General features: G+C 41.2%; 1 protein-coding gene and 1 long non-coding RNA gene across 5 annotated transcripts in view; one reads left to right on the plus strand and one right to left on the minus strand.

The window, feature by feature from the left end:
- Positions 1-5,890: 5,890 nt before the first annotated feature.
- LOC118392500 (uncharacterized) lies at positions 5,891-20,426 on the minus strand. Of its 2 annotated transcripts, XR_004827380.2 has the most exons (3): positions 16,770-20,426; positions 8,880-8,948; positions 5,891-7,527 (listed from the first exon to the last, which is right to left on the minus strand). It is a non-coding gene; the product is annotated as an uncharacterized LOC118392500 (long non-coding RNA). The 2 variants fall into 2 exon arrangements; XR_004827381.2 differs by lacking the exon at positions 8,880-8,948.
- Positions 11,997-23,031, plus strand: part of LOC118392499 (PRKC apoptosis WT1 regulator protein-like) — an 84,514-nt gene continuing 73,479 nt past the window's right edge. For 2 of the 3 annotated variants that reach the window (XM_035784536.2, XM_035784537.2), the window contains exons 1-2: positions 12,592-12,759; positions 13,069-13,778. In XM_035784536.2, coding sequence (XP_035640429.1) covers positions 13,218-13,778 — 561 coding nt within the window. In that variant the 5' untranslated portion in view covers positions 12,592-12,759; positions 13,069-13,217. Of the gene's footprint in view, positions 12,099-12,591; positions 12,760-13,068; positions 13,779-23,031 lie in introns of those variants that run through there. The other variant, XM_052460407.1, reaches the window with a different exon arrangement.

Genomic DNA, 23,031 nt, shown 5'->3' on the forward strand with positions numbered 1-23,031 from the left:
CTGAAAAGTTATCACCGTTTCGTTAGAACTACAACTCCCACCTGCTGAATATCTCACGTTCTCCACTTTTGGGGGGGCATTTTCTAAAAGTACTGGCAGTCGGTAAAAAAAAAACGGCCTGTAACTAATGGGTTCTTACCATACTGTAAATCCTCAGTTCAAACAGGCACGCTTAGGCATGCTATCAAGGCGGAAGGAGAAGGCTAGTTCAATTGAGATTTTTCAAATTTTCGGCGATGTGTCAAATATGTTTTATAAAAGGCATTTGGTATGAGTCAATGGGAGAAGTGAGAAATTCTTCCTTAGTTGTTAATTATCTGTAAATATAGAGGCACAACCTAGAGTCGAGCCAATGTCTTAAGTAGATGGACATGTTATGACTCCAACCTCGTGAAAGTGATAACTGGAATGTTTGAATTTAGGTCAAAAGCAACTTTATATCGAAGGAGTGCCTTTGATTTGTCAGTGCACATGCACAGTTCGCACAACAAGACCGTTAGACCCGATGACGTGTTTCTGCGCATGAGCTTAGCTAGCCAACGTCGCCATGACATCGACTACAAGTGTGATCTAGTCTTTCTATTGGAGAAGTTGTTTCTGCCTTTCTTTACTGTACTGTGTTTGGTATTAGTTTGACACTTTTTTCAAACATAAAAGAAGCGAATGTACTACTTATGAATGAAAATAGCCTTAAAAACCGCAGCAGCCAAGCCCAAAAATAAGGCCTCTTTCCATCTCTATTGATTGACAGCGTTGTATTTTTCTCTATATCTTTTAAAACAAGTTGCTTGTTTTGCAGTTCACTTGTCTGTGCAACCAAGTATCAAATACAATTGTACATTTAAGTTTTTAAAAAAATCAATGTTGACGATCCAAAATGTTGTGGAGACCAAAATATATATATATTTTTTTATTTCAACTTATTTGAAGAAAAGTGCAAGGGTGACAATATACTTGACTGTCACCTTATGATTTTGTAAAATGTTGTACAGATTGAGCAATCACTTGATTATAAATCAGTTCCACTATTAAATGCCATGTAATATAACGATAATGGTATGACAGAGTATAAAAACAACTTTGTCACCCAGTGTTAGTGTGCCTGTTTGAACTGAGGATTTACAGTATGGTAAGAACCCATTAGTTACAGGCCACTTTTTTTTTTACTGACTGCCAGTACTTTTAGAAAATGCCCCCCCAAAAGTGGAGAAAGTGAGATATTCAGCTGGTGGGAGTTGTAGTTATAATGAAACGGTGATAACTTTTCAGCTTCGTGCTTCTTCTTGGCCGTCCAATTGATTGACCTTCATGTCTTAAAGTAATGATGGACTGTCGTTTCTCTTTGCTTATTTGAGCTGTTCTTGCTCTCATATGGACTTGGTGTTTTACCAAATATGGCTATCTTCTGTATACCAACCCTACCTTGTCACAAGAGACTGTAGAGACAGCATCCAAGATGGATGTTCATATACACCGTTTCATGAGGTTTGCCATCTTTCTACAGCCAGTTTTACTGGGATTACAACGCCTGCGCACTAGCACTCAGTGCACACAAGGAGCAGTGACAATAATATAATAATAATGACAATGTGATCACGTTATCCAAAAACATGACAGACATGGGACAAATACACTTTTTTATATCTTTGGCTTTCACTCACAGCCAAAGATATTACAATTTTATATTTGTCCAATGTCTGTCATGTTTTTGGATAACGTGATGACATCGTCACTGCTCCTTGTGTGCACTGAGTGCGCAGGCATAGTAACCCCAGTAAAACTGGCTCTAGAAAGATGGCATGCCCCATGAAGCGGCGTATACGAACATTCATCTTGAATGCTGTCTCTACAGTCTCTTGGGCACGGGGCAATGAGTAGACCATAGTGGTTCAGGTCCAGGAAAAAAATGGTTGTGGAATGTCTTGTTGTCGCTACCATCTCTAGCACAGAAGAGAGATAGAGAGCAGTTGCTTAGGTACAGTATCTCTACCCGACATAAAATGAAAAAACCTCAGTATAATTGATTGATAGTTGTTATTCAGCAGTCTTAAAAGTATGCCTTATCTATTTTTAAGAACTATTGATATAGTGATTTCGTCAGGCAGCAGGCAGTTTGTTGTTTATTTCTCTCATGATTATCCTGTATGTTCCATGTATTGTGCCTAATTACTCTATTTAAACTGCGCTTTAGTATTTCATTTACTTATGTTTGTTTTTTCTTTATTTATTGTAGTTGTTGTTTTATCTTTTTGTTGTCAATGTGGAAGATGAAATTCCAATAAAATTATTACAAAATTAGAGAAAAAAAATCTATATATCTATATATAGTATATTATTACAAAATTAGGCTGATGGCATCCCCTGGTGGATCCAGTGTGTTATGGCTGCTTGCAGAAAGTAAGTCATTGGCCATACCTACCCTCTACAGTTATGATATCGACAAACATAGAGGGCTATATTAGCCATGTTAGTATCTCTGTCAAAACTGCTACCTGTATTTTGTTTATAACAAACGAGTGTACACGTTTTTAGAAACTACTCATTCCTATTCATGTGTACCAAGTAAAAGTGCAAGTTTGTTTTAACACACATCGAAAGGAAACACCCAGCTCAGCCGGGGAGAGCCCAACAACCATGCTCCTCTAGGCCTACATCCACCTCAGGTCAGTTTGTTTCACCTGCATTAATAGGGATGTGATTTAGACCCATGTCAACCATGGATTAGTTTCTCCTGGCCCATAGATTACTTTCAGGTTTGTGTTTTTTGTCATGAATCTTGATCTGGAGGCAGCTCTGCAAAGTGGTCACTAGCTGGCACAGCCACAAAGTCATACAATCAGATTTTAACCTTAACCACACTGCTAACCCTAATGGCTAACCTTAGATGAAGACCTAAAAGGTCATTTTTGTTTTCAATATAGCCAATTTTGACTTTGAAACTGGCCTGTCTAAGGGGATATTGCTCATTTCTGCCTCCAGGACAAGACACATGACAATAAATGTCAAACTACTTCAGGGTTGCGGAACTGACTAACATCAACTTAAGTAGGCTGGTGGCGCCCCCAGGGGTTGCAGTGTGTTATGGCCACTTGCAGAAAGCAAGTAATTGGCTATACCTACCCCTCTACAATTCTGATATCTATGAACATAGAGGGCTATGAGTGGTCTGGCTGACACAATTGAATGTTCAAATATTACAGTAACATCTGTGTGTTTATGCGTGCCATCATGTGCTTAATTGTATAGTTGATGGAAACTGGGGCGAGTGAGAGATGGACCAGTCCTAGGGAAGTAAGCCAGCAGAGGGGCTGAGCATAGCCCTGAGTCCCTTCTTAAAATAAGATGCTCTTCCTCAAGGTTGGGTTGCTGTTAAACACTTTGTGACAAATATTGCTTTTCTGCTATGCCGTGGTTGAGGACGAGTACACAGGACCAAAGCTTAAAGGAGGTAAGGTTATGTCGATAATACAATGCTTTGTACTCATATGCATGGTACGGTATAGAGGCCACTGCAACTCATACCATGCTAGACTATGGACTCTATGGAATCTCCAGTGGTGTAAAGTACTTAATTAGAAATAGTCTAAAGTACTACTTAAGTAGTTTTTTTGGGTATCTGTACTTTACTATTTATATTTATAATTAATTTTACTTCACTACATTCCTAAAGAAAATAATGTACTTTTTTCTCCCTACATTTTCCCTGATACCCTAATGTACACGTTACATTTTGAATGCTTAGCAGGACAGGAAAAATGTCTAATTCACACACTTCTCAATAGAACATCCCTGGTCATCCCTCTAACTCTGATCTGGCAGACTCACTAAACACACACGATTCATTTGTAAATTATGTCTGAGTTACTGTTGAAGTTGGCAGTTTAAATACACCTTAGCCAAGTACATTTAAACTCCGTTTTTGACAATTCCTGACATTTAATCCTAATAAAAATTCCCTGTCTTAGGTCAGTTAGGATCACCACTTTATTTTAAAAATGTGAAATGTAAGAATAATAGTAGAGAGAATTGTTTATTTCAGCTTTAATTTCTTTCATCACATTCCCAGTGGGTCAGAAGTTTACATACACTCAATTAGTATGTGGTAGAAACTAATCCATGTATCTGAGTCAGATTTGTAGGCCTCCTTGCTCGCACATGGTTTTTCAGTTCTGCCCACACATTTTTCTAAAGGATTGAGGTCAGGGCTTTGTGATGGCCACTTCAATACCTTGACTTGGTTGTCCTTAAGCCATTTTTCCACAACTTTGGAAGAATGCTTGGGGTCATTGTCCATTTGGAAGACCCATTTGCGACCAAGCTTCAACTTCTTGACTGATGTCTTGAGATGTTGCGTCAAAATATCCACATAATGCTCCTTCCTCGTGATGCCATCTATTTTGTGAAGTGCACCAGTCCCTCCTGCAGCAAAAGCACCCCCACAACATGATGCTGCCACCCCCGTGCTTCACGGTTGTGATGGTGTTCTTTGGCTTGCAAGCCACCCCCTTTTTCCTCCAAACATAACGACGGTCATTATGGCCAAACAGTTCTATTTTTGTTTCAACAGACCAGAGGATATTTCTCCAAAAAGTACAATCTTTGTCCCCATATGCAGTTGCAAACCATAGTCTGGCTTTTTTTATGGAGGTTTTGGAGCAGAGGCTTCTTCCTTGCTGAGCGGCCTTTCAGGTTATGTCAATATAGGACTCGTTTTACTGTGGATATAAATACTTTTTTACTTGTTTCCTCCAGCATCTTCACAAGGTCCTTTGCTGTTGTTCTGGGATTGATTTGCACTTCTCGCACCAAAGTAGTTCATCTCTAGGAGATAGAACTCATCTCTGTCCTGAGCGGTATGCCGGCTGCGTAGTCCCATGGTGTTTATACTTGCGTACTATTGTTTGTACAGATGAACGTGGTACATTCCGGCGTTTGGAAATTGCTCCCAAGGATGAACCAGACTTGTGGAGGTCTACAATTATTTTCTGAGGTCTTGGCTGATTTAATTTTCCCATGATTTCAAGCAAAGAGCCACTGAGTTTGAAGGGTGGCCTTGAAATAGATCCACAGGTACACCTCCAATTGACACAAATGATGTCAAATGATGTAAATTAGCCTATCAGAAGCTTCTAAAGCCATGACATCCTTTTCTGATTTTGTCCAAGCTGTTTAAAGGCACAGTCAACTTAGTGTATGTAAACTTCTGACCCACTGGAATTGTGATACAGTGAATTATAAGTGAAATATCCTGTCGGTAAACAATTGTTGTAAAAAATGACTTGTGTCATGCACAAAGTAGATGTCCTAACCAACTGGCCAAAACTATAGTTTGTTCACAAGAAATTTGTGAAATGGTTGAAAAACGAGATTTAATGACTCTAACTTAAGTGTATGTAAACTTCCGACTTCAACTATGTCTGAGTGTTGGTGCGTGCCCTTGGCTATCTGTCATAAAAAAATTTAATGGTGCCTTCTGGTACGCTTAATACAAGAAATTTGAAATGATTTATACTTTTACTTTTAAGTTTTAAACCAAATAATTTTACTCAAGTAGTATTTTACTTGGTGACGTTCACTTTTACTTGAGTCATTTTCTGTTGTCGTGACGTTGTATTAGTTAATGTGACGACTGTTGCTCATCGAATGATTGAAGGTTTCTAATTGCGTGATTAACTGAATCAAGCAATTAATTAACTCATTAACCTGGGGCACCATGGGAAAATTAGTTTTATTGAGTTTCTATTTCCCAAATTAACTAAAAGAATATCAGAATATCGATTTTACAACAGCCGCTAATTAATCAGTTACCTCTACAGTCTCGTTCTGAACGTCGCATAATCTGGGAATCTGCACGGACCCGGGTCTCACCAATGAGTTCGTACCACACCAATCTTAGTTGAGTATTTATTTACTAGAAAGCTAAAACGATGATAAAAGACATACATACACAAAAACACATTCTAGGCTATTAATTAGAACTTAGTATAACGGGCCAACACAATATGGCGCGTGTTACCCAAAATGGGGATTTAAAAGAGAGAGAAAAAGAGAAAGTACACGAGAAATATACATTTGGGTGAATTTGTCAGCTATGCTTATTCTAACCCTAGCCTTGCTCCAAACTGCCACTCTTATTATTATGGGTCAGAATATAATGATGTAATTACGTGGGGAAGGTCTCTGTGGATTCTCCACGTGAACCGCTCAGGCTGCTCAATGACGCACTTCTCCGGAGCAACTCTTTGGTTGTCATTTGGTTTAGGAGTCTGTTGTGTGGCCTAAGATTTACCAGGGGTGTGAGGGGTCATAAAAAACCCACATCTTCAGACCCCTAGATCTCTCCTCCTCTGTTGGGTTTGAGAGATAATCTGTAGGGTTGTGGTCTCCTGTAACCTGACCTGATCAGGACAGTCATGACATGATTAAGTTATCTTTACTTTTACTCAAGTATGATGATTGGGTACTTTTACCACCGCTGGGAATATCCCATCAAATGTGACATCTATTGTTTTAAACTTTCTTGTCTGCTCCTCTTCTTTTTCTCTCTCCCAAATCAAATCCGAGTTGATTTGTCACATGCACAGGATACAGTATAGTGAAATGCTTGCTGCTTGCAATCTCCTTCTCAACAATGCAGTGATACTAAGTTATATAAAATAAATACACACAAGAATATACACTACAAGGTCAATATCAGTGGCAACCAATGTCATGGATACTGCTGACAGTTATTTAATCAGGGTTAAATTGATCCAGGGATCAGATGGGGAACAAAGGATCTGACATCCACCTAAGAGGATCAGACCTCAAGCCAGAGTTTCAACAGTTCACTGCTGTGGTCAGTACATATCTCTAATAAAACCGATGGAGTTGCTTATTAATAAATAATATTTAATCATTTACATTGACTGCTCTTGGCAGAGAGAATGCCCTGCTCCAATGGTGCTCTTCAAAGAACCAACTCCAAGCTTAGATAATACTTTGGGGATAAGAGTCAGCATGCAAAATACTTGTATTTTTCCATTTCCTTTTTGCACAATGATAGTGGGACTCATCCTGGTCTGTGTCTGGAGTCCATATGGACTTTCCTCCATAGCTACCTCAAACACATTGTCTTCTTCAGGACCTTGCGCAAAGCTAATGGGAAAAATATCAGTTGTTTAGCTTCCCAGGTTTAGAAAATGACCAGAGATAATTATAGAAACAAATGGATTTAATTAGTGTAGTCTATTCATTGCTTTCCCAGCATCCCCAAGGGAGAGAGTACAATGGTACTGTAGACCAGAAATTGTCATCATGTCATATGCTTGCATTACAGACCAAGTGTTTGAGAAACATAGTCAGGACACTGCGTATGTGGAGTTCTTATTAGTATCTGATGATACCATTATGATCCAACCAAACACATCTCGAGGACGTTTGTAGTGGTTTCTGTGTGTTTAATAACACACACACACAGGGGCTGGAATCGCTCTTCTCACTGCAAAGGATGAACGTGTTCTGTTTTGCCTGATCTCCACTGTGAACCTGTGGACCAGACAGAAAACACTTAGATGACAACCTATCTGTTTCCCTGAGATTTAAGTAGGTAAATAGAATGAAGCATAAACATCTCATCAGAGGCAGACTTCATCTGTTGTATTTGATGATGTAGAATTTTCCCTCACTGAGGCTCAAAGCAAATCACTGGGGGCTTAGACCCAAAAGCTGCTTATGATTGGTAGCGAAGCCTGATTCTTTGATTCCTGACAACTGTTCTGCCACAAGATTATGTGCTTTTCTGGGTTTGAAATCACCCAGAGAGGGGAATTAGATCTCCACAGCAGCTCCTGTCGTACACCGCGTTCTGATCCCTTCCCCTCTCTCCTCATTTTCCCCACCGCTGTCTGTGCCTTATTCATCTCCCTTTCCTCTGTCCTGCACTTTGCTGAAGTTGCAGAGTGTGGTGTGAGCTAACTAACAGAGGCAGAACAGAGCAGCTGACGAGCACAAAGCTCTCTGCCGCCCGTATCAGACACGCTGGGTGAACAAAGCCCCTCTGCTCCACAGACAGACAATGGTACAATAGCTGACCGGGCTGTTACAACATGTGCCATACTCGCATTACGGAAGCACAGATCTGGTAGATTGGACAATTCAAACGAGTTGGAAGCATGATTAATGAAAACGCAGTGTTAATTGGAGCAATTAGAAGAACATTGTGCTTTGGAAGTGTTCAAATTGCCTCTGTGTCTGCTGTCATTCCCCACATACAGGACAGTACAGTAGGGCGGTTGGGAACGGGGTTACAAAACATTGGGAGTTGCCATTCCCACCCCCATACTCTCTGCTCCCTCTCACTGAGGTGTCAAACAGGGAGTCATAAACATAGCCTTACTGCAGCAGACATACCACATATTATTCAGACACTCAGGGTATAGGAATGGATTAGACCAAAGCAAGTTCAGACAAGACAACACCACTTTTATGCAGCTAACCATATTAGCCTATTCTAGCCATGTTTATACATGGTTCTAACATGCAGCCTTTGTCCTGATCTTGTCCACACTCTGATTGTGCCAACATTTTTAGTGTAGATGATTAAAAGACGCATTGTGATCTGACTGATCAGACCTTATAAGTGTAAATATACTAAATCAGGTCAAGATCAGGAGGACGAAGGATACATGCTAATGGAAGACAGAAATAGGGCTATCGATTCATGCACACTCTGCCTACGATGGTATGATACATCTACTGATGCATCATCTGTAGCTGACATCCTGTTGGCTAAACCACAGTAGAAGCCAATCAGCAGAGGGATGTACTGACTCTGTGGTACAGAACATGGAACAGGTTGGCTAACTGTCCCACTTAGTCACCCACCACATCACACTCACCAGATGGCACCCCGCAGATGGCATGAGAAGCCGTTGGAGGGCACAGGAGGGGTAACGGACCTACACATACTGGACAGAGAGAGAGAGACGAATGGATCCATAGAGTCAGAGTTCACATCACCAGAGGAGTACAGGCAACCCTAAACCTGACTGGGGCCTTTGGTTCAGTAGAGAAGGATCTGGTTCTGATGTGGCTAGTCAACTTCTTTGCATGTCATTTGGGGTAGTCTCTCTCTCTTCCATTACTCCCTCAGTGTGTGAGGAAGTCTCACCCTGCCTCACTTCCTTCCTGCCTCTGGCCAAGCTTCTTTCAGAGGGCCAGCCAGCAATGCTGTTCATTCTACTGAGAGGCATATGCATTCTCCTCAGCTCTTCTGGTATGTCAAACACTCACAAGACTTGTAAGGCGTATGGTGCAGTCTGTGTTGTGAGTCTGATTGTCCAGTCACTTATAGAAAGGAGACAATGACTCAGACTTAGACCATACAATTAAGTATTATGACCCAAAATGGGTAAATAAGGGAATGTTATGTAGTGGTGAGGGATGATGCCGTTTGGTGAGAGTATCCCTTCGGAATGTGAATGTTTTCATAGAGTTAGTACAATATACACAGAGTGTACAAATCATTAAGAACACCTTCCTAATACTGAGTTGCACAACCCAATAAGGGATCATAGCTTTAACCGGGTCAGTCTATGTCATGTTTTGTCCACTCGGTCCAAGTTTATATCCAAGAAAAAGCTCCAGTTGAAACTGAATAAAGGGAAATCATTTTCCTTTTATAGACCACCTCATGGCTTATAACTTAATACATAACTGTGGGATGGATAAAAAACTGTGAAACAAAAATGTTGGATGTTGTGTTTTGAGATTACTGGCTATGAAGATTTTACTGTTCTACTGCACTCTGTATTTTTCTACAACTCCACTGGAAATGAGCAGTCTGGGCTATGTGTAACATGGAGGAAAAAGTTATCGTGGCATTTATTGAAAATACCAGACTGCTTTTACAGAATGTCTTTAACCCACCAGAGATAAGACTTAACACTGTGCGACATTCAGAAAGGGAGTTCACACAGTTATCTCTCCCAGGGGAAATGCATTATTGGAATGCTAAGTGGGGTTTAGTTGAAAGAGGAGCACAGTTTGTGTTGGCATGGAGCGAGCCTCTGTGAGTGACAACAACTGCCCTCTCGTATTTCAGCTTCCCAAAAAGCAGACAGGAAAATGCTAAATATGCAGCAGTGTGACCTCAACCCTTAGATGAGCCACTATTTTAAGACAAAGGTGTCTAATTCCTTTCACCTAGGTACTTTTCTCCTTTATCTCCAATAAATAATTTCAGCACATGTACAATACTGTCTAATATATGTAGTTTACAAACAGTAGATTATTATATATACATTGTATAATGTAGTTCAATTGCTAATGGATGACCTCATTGTTGAGGAATGTGTTTTACTTCTTAAATTGCTAGTAATATTGTATGTACTAATTATGTTGTACTGTATGTTTCAATGTTGCACATTTTATCAATTGTGTTCATGCAGGGGCTCCCTTGGAAAAGAGGCCTTGGTCTCAATAGGACTCCTAAAAATAAAATAAAAAGATTTTCTAGGGCCTGGAGCTTTTCCTGGTCAGGTCACATGGTCAGAAAAAAAACCTGTCCTCTGACTGTGTGCCATGTCATTATTGAACACATATCTGGACATTGACAATGTTGCCTAAACACCAGTGCAACCTTAGGAAACAGGCTATAGCTTCCTGCATACCTACCCTGAGCACACTCCTTCAGCAGTAACCAACCCAGTGCAGCAGCACAGCTAAGCTATGGAGCCATTATCACAGCATGAAATTAGGTTTCAAACAGCAAGAGCCTATAAGTTTAGGGCTTGTCCGGGGCGAGTAGAGATGGAGTAATGGGCCCTCAGAGGGAGGCAAGAGCTGCACAGAGAAGTTGAATGGGAATGAGAACACAGATTGAATAGCTAGGAATGTCAACCAGAGTTATTGGAGCTCTGCATTCATTGCTACACCGCAACAGATGCAGCAGTATATTTCCTTAAACAGAGATCCATAAAAATAAGGACTAACTAAAAGGTAAATAACTCCAGGAGATATGGCAGCTTCCACAGTATGTTGCAAGAGAGCTGAAAATAAGCACAGACCGTATTCACATCATCACAGCTTGTTATGTGAATATAGTGGGTTCTTAGGTTCTGTTTGGTATGATTGTAAAATATTTTACACCGAACTGAACCTAATCAACCCAAAGAGAACCTACACTGTAAGCACCTCCTGCATTTACATAATTAATCTGGTTTGGTGAATGGTAAAGGTGCTATTGGCTCTATACTGTCTTGTTTGAACCCAGCTAGGATATCTGAGTGAGTCTTCTCCCATTCATCCATATGGCTGTATTACCATCACTATATAAGGGTGGCAGGTAGCCTAGTGGTTAGAGTGTTGGGCCAGTACAATGACAAAATAAGATTATTTACAAAATAAGAATTAGTTCTTAACTGAATAAAATGTCATTTAGTTCTTACCTAGTTAAATAAATAAAAATATATTTAAAAAATCACTGTGAATCAGTCTGGCACCCTCACTCATCCTAGGGTTATTTTCAACCAGCTCTTATGGGAAGTGTGGAAACAATTATGCACTTACATCATGACCCTCACACATAGGCACATAGTGAACATGATTAATAATGTTCACCTCTGAAGCGCTCTGGGGCTGGGTGACTCATCCAACGCCTTACCGCCACTGACCTCGTTCATCTTTATATCACCCACATGGGTAAATCCAATGAGGAGATGGCACGTGGGTACCTGCTTCTATAAACCAAAATACATTTAGGAATCTATATTATTCAATTATTGCACCCACACTGCTCGCAAGCGTCTGCGTTGCCAAGGGCTAAAATAGAAGTCAGTTCTATTTGTGACGCAGATCGCGCTGCAAGTCCTGCCTCTCCCATCTCCTCATTGGTTTATAGAAGCAGATACCCACATGCCATCTCCTCATTGGATATACCCACGTGGGTGACTGAAGGACGAACGAGGTCAGTGGCGGTAATGCACCTAATTTATGAAAGTCGCAATATAAAGTCCAGAGAAGAAAAAGCCTGGAAGAGGAGAGATGACTAGAAACGATTCGGCTGACCGTTTTACATGTGGATTAATTGTCGGAGTAGAGGACCTTGTGCATTTCAGGTAAAATAACAACTCAATGTTTATATCCCAGGACAAATTAGCTAGCAGATCTGTCCCCAAATTAATGTAATTGGTTCAGAGTTTGTTTTGATATTTTAACCTGCGTGTCACGACTGTGTGGGGGGACAAAATAAAAGTATGCACGCACGCAGCCAGTTTGTGTGAGCAGTGTGGGTGCAATAATTTAATAATATAGATTTGTAAATTTATTTTTCAATGCTCGTGCATGTGACGCTAGCGGTGTAGTCAGACTGTTATAGCTCCTCTCACCAACCTCCACCTATACAGCCTATAGGATAAAAATAATATACACTATATAGTCTATGATTAGGCTGAGACATTTTTTTCTTCTTTATTTCCACCTTGTAGCCTAGATGCTGTAAAAAAAACAAACATTTAGTTTAAAAATATCAAAGAAAGGTGTTTCGACACAGCAAGTACAACGCAAACATTTTTAATAACGGAATCGGCTCAATCCATTGAATTTCGCATGTATTCGTGAGTCTTCGTATGGGTTCGGAGAAGCCCAGGAGAGGGAGTTGAGTCAGAGCCGCACTGTTCCCTAGGTTGCATGTGACTCATCGAGTTTGCAGTGAAGTAGGCTACAATTCATTCCTACGGAATGTTCACCTGAGAGAGCGAAAGCACTGCTAAATAACAGGTGAGTTTTATTAGAAACGCATGTCACTGTTATAATGGTTCGCTAAGTGATTCATGTTATTTCCAATAAGTTACTTTAACATTTTGGGGGAGAAAATAGAACTTCAAAAAATGATCGACTTGTGATTATCTACTGCAGCACCAACTTTGCTATGAGTTATATATAGTTCAAACCCTGTTTGTATATGGGAAGGCTAGTTTGTAAAAACAATTTGATACACTTTACACACGGATAGTCATTTCGAAATGAGGTCGTTTCATTGAAGTTTGTACCAAATTTACACTAATTGTGATTTTCCATTACCTGTAGACCGAGTCGTTTTGAGTAATGTGGTGCCATTAGAAGCGAAGGACGATTGCACGGTAACCTGATTTAGAAACGGAAATTACAAATTAACTGCTGAAGGAACGTAGTTTACAAACTTAGTAAAGCCACTGGTGAAATATTCAAAAAGGAACATGGCAACGGGTGGATTTAAACCAAATGCACAGACAGATTTTCTGGAGGAATGGAAGGCAAAACGGGAGAAAATGAGGGCAAAAATGCTTGGGGACATCGCTGCGGCCACCGGCGCGTGCACTGGTGGTATTGTTCCTGCGTCCCTGGGGAGCCACAGCAACAAAAGTGAGATGCGCAATGCTACCTCGAGCACCGAACTTAACAACAACGGCAACCCGGACCGCGGGACATCATACCCCATGGCTCGCTCATCATCATCCTCAGCCTTGAAGAGACCTGACGATGAACCACACCCGACACCAGCCGTCAGAGGAGCGGATACACCGGGGAGTAACCTGAAGAAGACACCGCAGCCGGAGAAAGTGCCCTACACCCCACAAGAGTCCAGCCCCACTGCATGCAATGACCATGGCAGTGACAAGGAGAGCCCCTCACCCAGTAAAGGCAAAGAGAAGAAAAACAGTGGTCCAAGCGCCAGGAAGGGGAAAGGACAGATAGAGAAGAGAAAGCTGAGGGAGAAGCGCAGATCAACAGGTGTTGTCAGCATGCCGTCCACCGAGGTGAGTCCAAGCTGTCTGTAACTTTAATTTGTTTACAAATCATCGCCTAGTTATTAAGCATGGTGTAGGATGAGACTGTTTATACTCTGTGCTGGCAACCTGTAGGCCTATGCGAGAAATAAAAGTTGGACTTATCTGTCCATTAGGTTGTGTCATTATCGTTATGAAACGAACATTTTAATGTATCAAATGGGTTGGATGTTTGTGGGAAAATAATGGTTTGAGACCGAGTAGCTTTAATGACTAATGAGAAGTATTCAAATGGGGTTCTAAAACGTTCTTCTGACCTTCAAAAGGCCCACATAAATATGTATTTTCCGGTGGAGTGTTTATGAAGACCTTCTGTCTAGCACAGACATGAGAAAAGTCTCCATGAGAATGCTGAAAATGTGCAGAGTGAGCAGTATCGTTGTTATTGCACTTAAATCGTGTCACAGCCTGGCAGCAGGGAAGCTGATGAAAGCTTGTCAACCACCAGTCCCCCACTCAATAATATGTCTGTCCTGTTATTCTAAGAACTTCCACCATCAGGGAAATTGTATGTATCCAGTGCCTTCAGAAAGTATTCACACCCTTTGACTTTTTCCACATTTTGTTGTGTTACAGCCTGATTTTAAAACGGATTAAATTGAGATTTTGTGTCACTGGCCTACACACAATACCCCATAAGGTCAAAGTGGAATTATGTTTTTAGAAATGTTTACAAATTCATAAAAAATGAAAAGCTGAATTGTCTTGAGTCAAGTATTCAACCCCTTTGTTATGGCAAGCCTAAATGAGGCAAAAAATGTGCTTAACAAGTCATATATTAAGTTGCATGGGCTCAATCTGTATGCAATAATAGTGGTTAACATGATTTTCGAATGACTACCTCATCTCTGTACCCCACACATGCAATTATCTGTAAGGTTCCTCAGTTGAGCTGTCAATTTCATACACAGATTCAAGCCAATGCCTCACAATGAAGGGCACTTATTGGTAGATGAATAAGAAATCAGCCATTGAATATTCCTTCGAGCATGGTGAAGTTATTAATTACAGTTTGTGTAGTGTATCAGTACACCTAGTCACTTCAAAGATACAGGTGTCCTTCCTAACTCAGTTGCTGAAGAGGAAGGAAACAACTCAGGGATTTCACCATGAAGCCAAGATAGGAGAAAACTGAGGATGGATCAACAATGTTGTAGTTACTCCACAATACTAACTTAAATGACAGAGTGAAAAGAAGGGTGTCTGTGCAGGATACAAATTTGACAAAACATGGATCCTGTTTGCAGTAAGGCACTAAAGTACAACTGCAAAAAATGTGACAAAGAAATTAAACCAACTTTACACAGGCTATTGTTTGGCCGTAGCCCACCTCAAATAAATGAAAGATAACCCACAAGCCAATTGTAACCTTCTCTTGTGAAGTCCAGACGTAAGAGAGAGAACAAAGGCTAAACCCGGTCTAAACTTCCAATGCTCCACCCCCCTGCCCAACCCCCCTCCACGCCACTCCGCCAACCGCCAGGATGCCCAGCATCAGAACATTCCAGGCATCCCTGTGATTGGCAGATAGCAGGTTGATTGGCATGTTGGACCCCGTGAACACTGGGTACGGGTAAGTACAATACAACCACCTACTAGCCTAACACATAACACACAGCTGTCTGTGTGGGTCGCTACAATATTATAGGTATGCTTGTCGTCGGCAAGGACTCCAGTGTTTTATAGAAGGCAAATCCTAGAGGAAAACCTGGTTCCGTCTGCTTTCCAACAGACACTGGAAGACAACCTTGAAAGTTTCTGAGTGGCCTACTTACAGTCTTGACTTAAATTGACTTGAATATCTATAATGACACTTGAAAATGGCTGTCTAGAAATGATCAACAACCAACTTGACAGGGCTTGAAGAATAAAACAATAAATCATGTGAAAATATTGTACAGTCCAGGTATGCAAATCTCTTAGAGACTTACCCACAGCTGTAATTGATGGCAAAGGTGATTCAAACAGGTTGATTCAGAGGTGTGAATACTTACAGAAATATCTCATTTATGTATTTCATTGTCAATAAATGTGCACACATTTTAAACATGTTTTCACTTTGTCGTTATGGGTTATTGTGTGTAGATAGGTGAGAATCTTTTCGATTTAATACATTTTTTAATGTAGGCTTTAACACAACAAAATGTGGAATAGGTCAAGGGGTATGAATACTTTTTGAAGGCACTGTATAATGGGCATGTTTTATGATGTTGACACTGGCTCAGTGCCTTGAAGCCACAGAGTGTAGTCTACATATTAGGGGTCTGGCTTTTCTGACCACTGCCCACACCCAGAGCATGCTGCCGACTGTGAAGTTTCACCTGGAGGTTGACCAGTGTCTCAGTTGGCTGGTGACAGCCTGTTATTAGACGGTCGGCAGTGCCAGTCAAGGAGTTTGAGAGGCTGGTCAGAAGCCAAGCCGTAATGCTAGGTTTCAACCCCACAGATCATGCCAAACTATGTGCGATCATACCCCATGCGACAACATTGCCTGTGTTTATTGCGTTGCATCTTTCCGATGGTAAATCTAAACCCTGACATCGCGATCACTGTATGATTTGGACCCTCTTCACACAAGGCCCCTTGTGTTATGAATTTTATTGAAAAGGTATGCTGGGGCATAATCAGCCTGCATGTTCTGTGGGGCACAATAGCTGTTGAGGGGGTTTCAGAGCAATAGGAAACCCAATCGCGCCACTCTTCCTATGATGGGCTGATAATGGCTTCACGGTTAACCGAAGCAAACACTGGCTCTTCTGTGGAGTGTCAATCAGGACCACCTCCCCCATTCCAGGAAGGTGTCTCGTTTCAGCCTCCCTGTCAGTCTCACCCTCTCTGACGGAGAATGGTATGTGTCTACTGGCTGTTGAGGACCTCTGACCTGCTTAACAAATGCTTTCTGAACAATGAAATACTGCTTAAGTGATGTGTGCGTTTGTCTCATTCGAGGTGAGTACTCACTCAGACAGCGTTATCTTCAATCTTGCTCTCTCTCCTTTTCTCTCCCTCTTTAGGATGTGTGTGTTGTCAGTGGTCCGTTTCCTGTTGGCCTCACCGTGGCTTAGGCCTAGTTGATGAGCCTCATTGTCTGGGGCCATCCATGTTTTATGACCAGCAGTGTGTTATAAGGCTCGGCTTGGAGACTGAGTTGCTTTCACTCGGGAGCATGAACTTTGTTTCATGTGGTGGGCTGGATCTCTCTGATCAAGTCTGCTGCTGTTGTGTCTGGAACACCCAGGGCTGTTCGTCAATAGCAACCGTGAACAAGCGGTATGATAGGCCAGGCTACACATTGGTGCCAATTAGCACTGGGCAATTCCATGGTAACGGAATACACTGAGACTCTCATATTTTTCACTTTAAAATGTATACCAAACCAAAAGTATTGATTTTAAAGTTGAACTGATCATACACAAGGGCTACTTTTAACGTTTTCCACGGGACATTTTGCAAAAACACAAAATTTGCATCTGCACTGTGTTTCCAGTAAATGTTTATTTATTTATTTTCTGTGTAAATTGTTCCAAGTGTGCATAGAGTTGTATGGTTTGTTAAACTTTGAAATCAATGTTTTTTTTGTTTAGCATACATTTTAAAGTGAGTCTCAGCGTAATTCCGTTACTGTGGTGATGGGTAGCTTAGCGATTTTAAGAGCGCTGGTCCAGGAACCAAAATGTCACTGGTTAAAATCCCAGAGCCGACTTGTTAAAAGAAAATCTGTAATTGGGCCTTTGAACAAGGCACTCAACCCTAATTCTGCTAAATGACTAAAATGTAAAAAGGATAGGGCCGCAGGGTATAGCCGAGGGGATTTCTCAGAGCTTCTTCCTGGTTGCTGTTCAATCACTTTTGTGTAGTTTATGCATATCTGTCATGAGCTAAGAGGAATGTGTGTTCCCTGTACATAATCATGCTGATATCTTTCACTCCACGGACAAAGCAATGTGATTTATAACATTTGTTTTCCTATGAGAATCTGCATCAACAAAGTGCTAATAAATGGAAGGCCCATTGCTTGACAGTTGGCGTTGCCTCAATGTTTATGGCCCATTTGGAGATAAAGCCACAGCTCCAGCCTGATTGGTTGGATTATCATTTTGAGCTCAAACTGCAACAGCTTGACCTGTACTGAAGCCCTGGGGAATGAAACATTGATGTGATAAAGTGGCCTGGCTCTAGTTTATATTTTTATCACCCCTATTGCTTTCAAAAAAAATCCTGGTCAAGCCAGTCTGACTCTCACAACCAGAAGGTGTGGGAATGTACACACCTCAAAGCACAACGCCTCTCCACCATGTGACCTACTTGTTGTGTGTATGTACTGACATGTACAGTACCAGTCAAACATTTGGACACACCTACTCATTCAAGGGTTTTTCTTTCTTTTTACTATTATCTACATTGTAGAATAATAGTGAAGACCTCAACTTTGAAATAACACATTCTGGAATCATGTAGTAACAAAGTGTTAAACAAATCAAAATATGTTTTATAATTTTGATTCTTCAAAGTAGCCACCCTTTGTTTTGATGACAGCTTAGCATTCTCTCAACCAGCTTCATGAGTTAGTCATCTGGAATGCTTTCCCAACATTCTTGAAGGACTTCCTACATATGCTGAGCACTTGTTGGCTGCTTTTCCTTCACTCTGCGGTCAAACTCATCCCAAACCATCTCAATTGGGTGGAGGTCGGGTGATTGTGGAGGCCAGGTCATCTGATGCAGCACTCCATCACTCTCCTTTTTGGTCAAATAGCCCTTACACAACCTGGAGGTGTGTTTTGGGTCATTGTCCTGTTGAAAAACAAATTATAGTCCCACTAAGCACTAACCAGATGGGATGGAGTATCGCTACAGAATGCTGTGGTAGCCATGCTGGTTAAGTGTGCTTTGAATTCTAAATAAATCACCAACAGTGTCACCAGCAAAGCACCCCCCCCCCCACCACACCATCACATCACCTCTTCCATGCTTCACGGTGGGAACCACACATGCGGAGATCATCCTTTCACCTACTGTGCGTCTCACAAAGACCCGGTTGGAACCACAAATCTCAAATTTGGACTTTTCAGACCAAAGGACAGATTTCCACCGGTTTAATGTCCGTTGCTCGTGTTTCTTGGCCCAAGCAAGTTTCTTCTTATTATTGTCCTTTAGTAGTTGTTTCTTTGCAGCGATTCGACCATGAAGGGCTGATTCACGCAGTCTCCTCTGAACAGTTTATGTTGATGTGTCTGTTACTTGAAGCATTTATTTGGGTTGCAATTTCTGTGTCTGGTAACTAATGAACTTATCCTCTGCAGCAGAGGCGAATCTGGGTCTTCCTTTCCTGTGGCGGTCCACGTGAGACAGTTTCATCATAGCGCTTGATGGTTTTTGTGACTGCACTTGAAGAAACTTTAAAAATTTTGAAAAGGTCCAGATTAACTGACCTTCATATCTTAAAGTAATAATGAACTGTAGTTTCTCTTTGCTTATTTGAGCTGTTCTTGCCATAATTTGGGACCAAATACCAAATTATCTTCTGTATACCAAACCTACCTTGTCACAAAACAACTGATTGGCTCAAATGTATTAAGAAGGATACTTTAAGAAGGCACACCTGTTAACTAGGCCACATCTACGCAGACGACACCATTCTGTATTCTTCTGGCCCTTCTCTGGACACTGTGTTAACAAACCTCCAAACGAGCTTCAATGCCAAACGACACTCCTGCCGTGGCCTCCAACTGCCCTTAAACACTATTAAAACTAAATGCATGCTCTTTAACCGATCTCTGCCCGCACCTGCCCACCTAGCATCACTACTCTGGACGTTTCAGACTTCTTCCAGACTCACATTAAGCATCTCCAATCCAAATTAAATCTAGAATCAGTTTCCTATTTCGCAACAAAGCCTCCTTCACTCATGCTGCCAAACATACCCTCATAAAATAGCCCATCCAACCAACCTCATCTCCATATTTTTTTTCTGCTTTTTTGCACATCAGTGTTTCTACTTTGCACATCCTCATCTGCACATCTATCACTTGTGTTAATTGCTGAATTGTAATTAGTTTGCCACTATGGCCTATTTATTGCCTTACCTCCTTACTTCATTTGCACACACTGTATACAGATTTTATGACTGTACTTTTGTTTATTCCATGTGTAACTGTTTTTTTTGTCGCTTTGCTTTATCTTGTCCAGGTCGCAGTTGTAAATGAGAACTTGTTCTCAACCGGCCTCCCTGGTTAAATAAAGGTGAAAAAATATATATATTTTTGAAATGCATTCTAGGTGATTACCCAATGATGCTGGTTGAGGGAATGCCAAGAGTGTGCAAAGCTCTCAAGGCTACTTTGAAGAATCTCAAATATAAAAATATATTTTGATTTATTTAACACTTTGTTGGTTACTACACGATTCCATATGTGTTATTTCATAGTTTTGATGTCTTCACTATTATTCTACCATGTAGATAATAGTAAAAATACAGGAAACCCTTGAATGAATAGGGGTGTCCAAACCTTTGACTGGTACTCTGTGTAACTGATAGATGCGTGCACACACACAATACATGTTGTTTTTAAATGTATGTAAATTGTTGGTGTCGGCTAATGGGGACCTTAATAAATCATGCTGCTACACTCTCTGCCCGTCCTCTGTGAGCTGTATACGTTTTTGCCCCTCTACTTCCTTACCTCATGCTGTGGTACTTTCTCTCATCCATCTGTGTTCAGTTTCCACCTCTGAAGATACCTCTCCTCCTGCTGTAGTACGATCATACATTATTCTGTTCTAAAGGCCTCCCACAGACTGCAGCTATGGATGGAGTTGTCGTTCACTTCTTCTAATAGGCATGAAAGCTATGGCCAGGGAATGTTTTGAGTAGCAGTGCAATAGGATGTTATTTAATTGTAAGGTAATTAGGTCAAATGTAAAGCTTCCTATGCATCCGTTTGAAATTAATGTAAGTGTGCCATTGGGTGGAGCCTGTTTTACTTGCTCATAAAACCTTTCCCAAACAAGGTCACAACATCTCTGGAAATACCATAGGGATTGGATCATGGACTTGGGTAAGCAAGGAATTATTTGGGCATGGTTTTGGGTTGTTGGTGGAACAAAAGGAATTTGTGAAGTTATGTTACTCTAATCCAAAGTGTTTTATTTTTATTTTTTATACCCAGGCTCCTTTGCCAGTTATGAGTTTACAAGAACATTTGACAGGTTGACTAATTAGCAAGAGTTGTAGATTTCTTCCGAGAATATTTCGCAAAATCAGTTTTAAGGGGGGTGGGACTAATAGAAAAGTCCCAATAGAGCTGTGTGGTGAAAGTTAGGGGAATTCCACAGGAAGTTGTGGAGGAGGAAGAATGTGGAACTACTGTTCGCCTTGTTACATGACATGGTTACCAGGTAGGCCCCTAATACAGGGAGCACCCAAAGTTCTCTCAGCACCTCATAAAACACCCCGCTCCCGCTAATGGGATGTGGCACAGGGTTTTGTGCATGTTTTTGGAATCTTGAGTAAACGACAGCTCTTATTAATGTGCCCTCTGACAAGGTGAGGCCCAGTGAATAGCTGTCCATTACCCTGTCAGGGTGAATCATATCACTTAAACAGACCAAGGGTATGTGAAAACTGGAGCCTTCACTCAGAATACAGTAGTCCTGGCTGCTCCTCTAATGGCCCTCTGACTGACCTGGCCTCTGCTTACTCCCCACATCCTCTTTGCTTGTCGCAGGTTAATGAGCTCACTTTCTGGCAAGGAAATAGCCTGCTTAATTTGGAGTCACGTTCCCGAATGTGTAGGTTTGTAGAGTGTTCTGTTCTAACTAGAGGTCGACTGATTTTATGATTTTCCAACGCTGATTCCGATACCGATTATTGGAGGACCAAAAAAGCCGATGCCGATTTAAATAAAACCTTATTTTTTTAATGTAAAAAAAAAAACAAAAAAAAAAACATTTGTAATAATGACAATTACAACAATACTGAATTAACACTTATTTTAACTTAATATAAAACATCAATAAAATCAATTTAGCCTCAAATAAATGATAACTTGTTCAATTTGTTTTAAATAATGCAAAAATAAAGTGTTGGAGAAGAAAGTAATATTTGCCATGTAAAATATGTGCCATGTAAAAAAGCTAACGTTTAAGTTCCTTGCTCAGAACATGAGAACATATGAAAGTTGGTGGTTCCTTTTAACATGAGACTTCAATATTCCAAGGTAAGAGGTTTTAGGTTGTAGTTAATAAACACTGCTCAAAAAATAAAGGGAACACTAAAATAACACATCCTAGATCTGAATGAATGAAATATTCTTATGAAATACTTTTTTCTTTACATAGTTGAATGTGCTGACAACAAAGTCCCACAATGATCAATGGAAATCAAATTTATCAACTCATGGAGGTCTGGATTTGGAGTCACACTCAAAATTAAAGTGGAAAACCACACTACAGGCTGATCCAACTTTGATGTAATGTCCTTTAAAACAAGTCAAAATGATGGAGCGAGACATGATGTCCCAGATGTGCTCAATTGGATTCAGGTCTGGGGAACGGGCGGGTCAGTCCATAGCATCAATGCCTTCCTCTTGCAGGAACTGCTGACACTCCAGCCACATGAGGCCTAGCATTGTCTTGCATTAGGAGGAACCCAGGGCCAACCGCACCAGCATATGGTCTCACAAGGGGTCTGAGGATCTCATCTCGGTACTTAATGGCAGTCAGGCTACCTCTGGCGAGCACATGGAGGGCTGTGCGACCTACCCCCCAAAAGAAATGCCACCCATACCATGACTGACCCACCGCCAAACCGGTCATGCTGGAGGATGTTGCAGGCAGCAGAACGTTTTCCACGGCATCTCCAGACTCTGTCACGTGTGCTCAGTGTGAACCTGCTTTCCTCTGAAGAGCACAGGGCACCAGTGGTGAATTTACCAATCTTGGTGTTCTCTGGCAAATGCCAAACGTCCTGCACAGTGTTGGGCTGTAAGCACAACCCACACCTGTGGACGTCGGGCCCTCATTACCACCCTCATGGAGTCTGTTTCTGACAGTTTGAGCAGACACATGCACATTTGTGGCCTGCTGGAGGTCATTTTGCAGGGCTCTGGCAGGGCTCTGGCAGTGCTCCTCCTGCTCCTCCTTGCACAAAGGCGGAGGTAGCGGTCCTGCTGCTGGGTTGCTGCCCTCCAAAGCCTCCTCCACATCTCCTGATGTACTGGCCT

The sequence above is a fragment of the Oncorhynchus keta genome, chromosome 13 (genome assembly GCF_023373465.1).
Source record: "Oncorhynchus keta strain PuntledgeMale-10-30-2019 chromosome 13, Oket_V2, whole genome shotgun sequence".
Lineage (NCBI taxonomy): Eukaryota > Metazoa > Chordata > Actinopteri > Salmoniformes > Salmonidae > Oncorhynchus > Oncorhynchus keta.